The sequence below is a fragment of the Chelonia mydas genome, chromosome 21 (genome assembly GCF_015237465.2).
Source record: "Chelonia mydas isolate rCheMyd1 chromosome 21, rCheMyd1.pri.v2, whole genome shotgun sequence".
NCBI lineage: Eukaryota > Metazoa > Chordata > Testudines > Cheloniidae > Chelonia > Chelonia mydas.
This window is the reverse complement of record NC_051261.2, coordinates 9,699,836-9,702,572: the sequence shown is the minus strand read 5'-3', so window position 1 is coordinate 9,702,572 and position 2,737 is coordinate 9,699,836. Positions and strand designations below refer to the sequence as shown.

The 2,737-nt window shown below is 51.0% G+C and overlaps 1 protein-coding gene across 1 annotated transcript in view; it reads left to right on the top strand.

Moving 5' to 3' along the window:
• Positions 1–1,212: 1,212 nt before the first annotated feature.
• LOC102939799 (adenylate cyclase type 10) overlaps positions 1,213–2,737 on the top strand; it is a 28,055-nt gene continuing 26,530 nt past the window's right edge. The window contains exons 1-2 of the mRNA XM_043533803.1: positions 1,213–1,372; positions 2,451–2,555. Coding sequence (XP_043389738.1) covers positions 1,213–1,372; positions 2,451–2,555 — 265 coding nt within the window. The remainder of the gene's footprint in view (positions 1,373–2,450; positions 2,556–2,737) is intronic.

Below are 2,737 nucleotides of genomic sequence, written 5' to 3'. Positions count from 1 at the left end.
GCTCCTGGTTTTTGCTTTCTTTCTTATCTCTTTAAACTTTTCTGAGTGGTTGTGGTGCAATTGGGATGATTTTTACCCTTTCCTCTGCACCGCACATCCCCAAAAAAGTTCTGGCCCTGTTCACAGCATCTATAAACAGGTGGCGTGCAATATTGATGAAGGCCAGACTACCCCAGGGGCCTGTGAGCAAGCTGTGAGTGACCGCACCTTCAGGCAGCCAGTCTCCCTGTAGCATGGCCTGCAGCCATGGAGGACAATTGGACTGTGCCTGTAAGGTCTTGTTTGATTGATTTTTTGCTGGTGCGGGGGGACCTGAGGGGGATGTCTCTGTTGGGAGCTTCCTGCAGGATGGGGCAGACCATGAGGGAGCAGGAAACAGAGGACATTCCCTTATTCTTCCCTCTCTTGCCCCATATTCTAGCACAATGGGGACTTTCAGCCGCTGAGGGTGGTACCTTGTAGAGGCTCTTGATTGGGTGATGGACTAATCTGTACAAGCCATAACGGTTAAACGGCTACTTGCAGCTAACAGGTCATGGGCTGGGGAAGCTCTGATTGGCCCTGCAGTGGGGAGTTCTGATTGGCCCTGAGAGGGGGCCTGGCTTCCCAGTGGGGAGTTCCGACTGGCTGAGGAAGGGTGACTCACCTCAGAACTTTTGAGTGTTTGAAGCTGCTTCTGGCACCAAGATGGCAGCTTATGGGAGGGAAGCATTGGTGGGCAACACCCAGGATGGAGCCCTTCAGAGAGGAGCTGGGGATATGGGGACGTTGGCAGGGTCCTCTCACAGGGGGAAGATGGAGGAGTCAGCTGGGACCCCTCAGTGGGGGGTTGGGGACATGGGCCCAGCAAGGGAGCCCTCTCAGTGGGGGAAGATGGGTATGTCAAGTGGGCCTTTTCAGATGGTGGTGAAGGTCACGGCAGCATCTGACGAGTCTCTTTGGACAACAGGGGCATCTCGTAGTCCCCCTCAGAGTGGAGCAGGGGATGTGGAGGGCGAGAGCTGGCCTCTGCAGGAGGGGAGGGAAACGGCTGTGCCAAACAGATTCCCTCCGTGGGGCGAAGGGGACAGGGGAAGCTTCAGCTGGTTCCCTCAGCATGGGAAGGTGACATATGAATCCCTGCAGAGGGTAAAGGAGGAGATAATGGCTCGGACCCCACAGCTGGTAGAGGTAGCATCATTTTCCTGTGGGCCATCTCAGGAGGTGGGGAGGATGGGGGTGCTGAAGGAGTCCTCTCAGGAGATGGGGAAGAAGGAGGTGGAGGTGGTTGCCCTGCTCCCAGACCTGCTGGTGTATAACAATCACTCCCTCCGGCGGATGCTGCCTTCCATGGAGACCTTCAATGGAGTCTTGCTCTGCGTGAAGATTACAGGTGAGGAACAGGGCTGCCCGTGGCAAATCTCTGTCTGTGCTCCCTTTGTGGATGGGGCAACCATTTGAGCTTATCAGTTGGTCAGCAGCTGCCTTTAAGGGTTTTCGGCACTGGCACCCTCTGCAAGGGGTGCTTTACAGGCTTTAAGGCTGGTCCTCAGTAAACTCCTGGACCTTCCCTTTTGTGTCTTATTTATCTAGGTTCTTTTCAGTGCTATATGAGTGTCCTTGAAAAGAACCCCTTTTGTTTAATATCCTCTCTGCCAGTTGCTTGAGTGGGCTCCCAGCCTTGAAGGCTCATCCCTTTTTGCCTTCCTTTAGACAAAGTGGGGATTTGACCTTGTGAAATTCTGGCAGAAAGTGGTGTCTCTCTTTTCCAACTGAGCCAGTCTGACTACCTGTCCCGGGCCTTAATCCCTGCTGCATCCCGAGGCAGCTTTGCTCCACTGAGCAGATGGGAAGGTTCCAGTTTGTCCAACATCATGATTAGAAATGAGTATGATAACTTCAGCCTAGGACAATGGTTCTCAAAGTTTTGTACTGGTGACCCCTTTCACATAGCAGGCCTCTGAGTGAGACCCCCCCCCTTATAAATTAAAAACACTTTTAAATATATTTAACACCATTATAAATGCTGTAGGCCAAGCACGATTTGGGGTGGAGGCTGACAGGTCGAGACTCCCCCGCCCCCATGTAATAACCTCACAACCCCCTGAGGAAAACTGACCCCCAGTTTGAGAACCCCTGGTCTAGGACTTAGTGGGTGTTAATCCTTCCACTGGGCGCGCTCACAAAGTTCAACACAAACAATAGAGCTCCTCAAAGAATCCCAAGGCTTGAAATATAAGGTGCATGCATGTCTCTAGAAAGCACTGTCAGTCTCTTATTTCATAAGTACCCAACTCATCACAAACCCTACATTATTCTTATAATTTGTAATGGAAAGTGTATTTGACTGCAACAGCTGAGACCTGCCACTTATAGCCCCTTCCCTAGTTAGGCGTCTGCTATTCTTTGGTACGATATTGAAAACTCCCTCGGGATGACGGTTTGGCCTTCTGTCTTTGCATGTGTCACAGGATTAACTGCTCTCCTTGAAAAGCTATACACAAACAATGACCTGAACTGTGGCATGGAACAGCTGACCCAGATGCTCAATGATTACATAGAAGGGATAATGGAACGTAAGTGCTACCTCATCCGAAAGGTGGAGAGGTGAAGTATCTGTTTAGGGCTGTACGAAACTGAGAATTGGAGATTAGCTTGATTCTGCCAAAATGCTGTTCTTTCTGAGACATCTGGTCCTTTATTTTCTTGGTGGTCTTCCAGGAGTATCACCTAACTCTTCACTGCCCCCTCCAGATAT